This window comes from Eurosta solidaginis, chromosome 1 (genome assembly GCF_040869045.1).
Source record: "Eurosta solidaginis isolate ZX-2024a chromosome 1, ASM4086904v1, whole genome shotgun sequence".
Lineage (NCBI taxonomy): Eukaryota > Metazoa > Arthropoda > Insecta > Diptera > Tephritidae > Eurosta > Eurosta solidaginis.
The window spans coordinates 363,764,247-363,766,425 of record NC_090319.1 but is presented as its reverse complement, the minus strand read 5'-3'; the positions used below and the strand labels follow the sequence as shown (position 1 = coordinate 363,766,425).

General features: G+C 37.9%; 1 protein-coding gene across 1 annotated transcript; it reads right to left on the bottom strand.

Annotated features, from left to right (window-relative positions):
* Positions 1–741: 741 nt before the first annotated feature.
* Positions 742–1,916, bottom strand: LOC137241144 (uncharacterized). The gene is made up of 2 exons (XM_067768441.1): positions 1,540–1,916; positions 742–1,473 (listed from the first exon to the last, which is right to left on the bottom strand). Exons 1-2 carry the CDS (start codon positions 1,825–1,827, stop codon positions 742–744), a joined length of 1,020 nt encoding a protein of 339 aa, XP_067624542.1. The 5' UTR covers positions 1,828–1,916.
* Between the last annotated feature and the right edge of the window lie 263 nt (positions 1,917–2,179).

Below are 2,179 nucleotides of genomic sequence, written 5' to 3'. Positions count from 1 at the left end.
GTACTTTAAGTTGGGGTTGGGAAAGTAGTGTTTTTAATGCAGTACAGTATCTAAGTGGTGGATCTTGAAGGGACGTCAAGAGCATCATAGAGAGCTTAAGAAATTGTCTAGTTTTCTTGACCACTAATCAAGGCGAATTCAGTACCGGGAGGTGTTGTCCCATCAGCTGATTGCTTCTTCTTAGTAATTTCCATACATACATCGACTTAGTACATTAAGGTGCCAGTGGGTCAAAATCAATTTGAGTTGAATTTGCTTTATCATCACCTTATATGGCTTCGCCTTGACTCAAACTAAATAAACATAAATGTAAGGCGCGTAAACCTACGAAGAGATCTAAGGCAGAGTTTCTCTTCCAATTTGCGTCGTGCTCCTCTTGAGTTTCCCTACAAATTGACCGGACGAGACCTACATGTTTTATGCCGACTCCGAACGGCATCTGCAAGGCAGATGAAATTTCACTGAGAGCTTTTCGTGGCAGAAATACACACGGAGCGCTTGCCAAACACTGCAGAGAGGCGAACCCGCTTAGAAAAATTTTCTTCTAATTGAAAAATCTTATTTCTAAAATTTTGATGTTGCTTTGCCTGGGGTGTGAACGTAGGGCGTACGTATGTGGTAGGCGGAGCACACTACAATCACACCACGGTGGACTCAAAATAAGAAAAGAAAATACGAAGCAACCATACCTATATTTATTATGACATGATGTTTTACCGTAAACTGTATTGCATTGATTATCTAACTATAATTATTAAATGATAGACCGATTGCAAATTTAGGTCGTCTTAGCTCACGCTCTTTGTCTCCATATATAGCTGGATAGCTTGTCTTTAAGCACGTCAATAATAAATCAAACTTATAGAAACGTGAAGGCCATTGACATGTGCATGGCGCCGCACAATCTTTACAACCATTTTTAGAATAATCGTAACATGGGTCCGGTTTACGATGGGGTTTGAGTAATGAAAATACCGACGGTTTCTTAAGATGCCTTTCTTCAGTCCAATAACATGAACATGGTGGCATACAATTACAAGGATTTACATGTTTTACAATGTGTTCTTCTTGCGGTCGCTTTGGTATGCATTTGTAGAGACGATAACGGCTCACACCACCAAAAATCTCGCTTTGTTCGTATTCGCGTGCCAACCAACGTTCAAGTAGCTCCCAATGCGAATAATTCGGAGTTTTTTTACGTAACAATTGCATACGACGCCAGAGATCGGAACGTCTTATCTCCTCATATTTACGCCCACTTTTCACCTCAAACAATTGGTACAGCTCATAATAAAATTCAGGTGGCAGCGATATCTGGCGTATATGCTTGGTCATCTCAAAAAAGAATAAACGTCGTATACCATAAGCGATATGTTTGATATGATCGAAATTTTTTATATTCATTGCGCAAAGGGATTGAGCATCGAGTAGTAAAAGTTTTTGTCCTGTTATCAGGTTAACACGAAATGTGTTCTGAAAATATTTGAAATAAGTTTAAAATAAATCAAAGAAAGTGATTATTTGAAAATAGATTCTCACCATATATTGGGGATAGCCATACTTGCGTATCCATTTGCAAACTTGCACATTTGTCCATTTGTAAACATCTGGCAAGGGCATTGCATCAATTATTTTGATGCATAGATTGAGTAAAGTATCCGGTGATACCCGAAATACAATCGGCAATGCGTTTCTATCGAATCCTGGTTCTTTTCGAATATTTGGACGCCCATCAAATTTATAATGTTGTATTGGCGTATATTTGGAAGGATAAACTTTTTTAGGCTTAACGAACTTTTCGTCAGCCCCCACAAATTGTTCGCGCATGACTTAATGCAATTAAATATTTAGTGCAAATAATAATGCTATAAAATAGATTTCAATATTTATGAAAATTAAAATATTTTTTTATTGACTTATTGGAAAGTCATTGTAATTGTTCTGTTTACATTAAACATTTCAAATGTTTCGCATTTCGTAGCATTAAATTTTCACTGGTTCCAAATGAGTCAGTACAAAGCACTTACATTGGCATTATGAAATGGCGTGAATGACTTTACAAAATTGTCAGATGTCAGGTTAGGTGCGATCGCTGCATTAAAGTGGGAAGAGCAGGACAAACATGGGGTTAGGGGGGCTAAGAATATACCCGCGTCAGGTATACCTGTAATAAAAGGCG

Excerpts from the sequence above, each read along its gene's own strand:
- LOC137241144 (XM_067768441.1), bottom strand. The coding sequence starts at position 1,827 with ATGCGCGAACAATTTGTGGGGGCTGACGAAAAGTTCGTTAAGCCTAAA. Across the intron at positions 1,474-1,539 it reads ATGGCTATCCCCAATATATG|AACACATTTCGTGTTAACCT; the intron begins GTGAGAATCTAT and ends AAATATTTTCAG.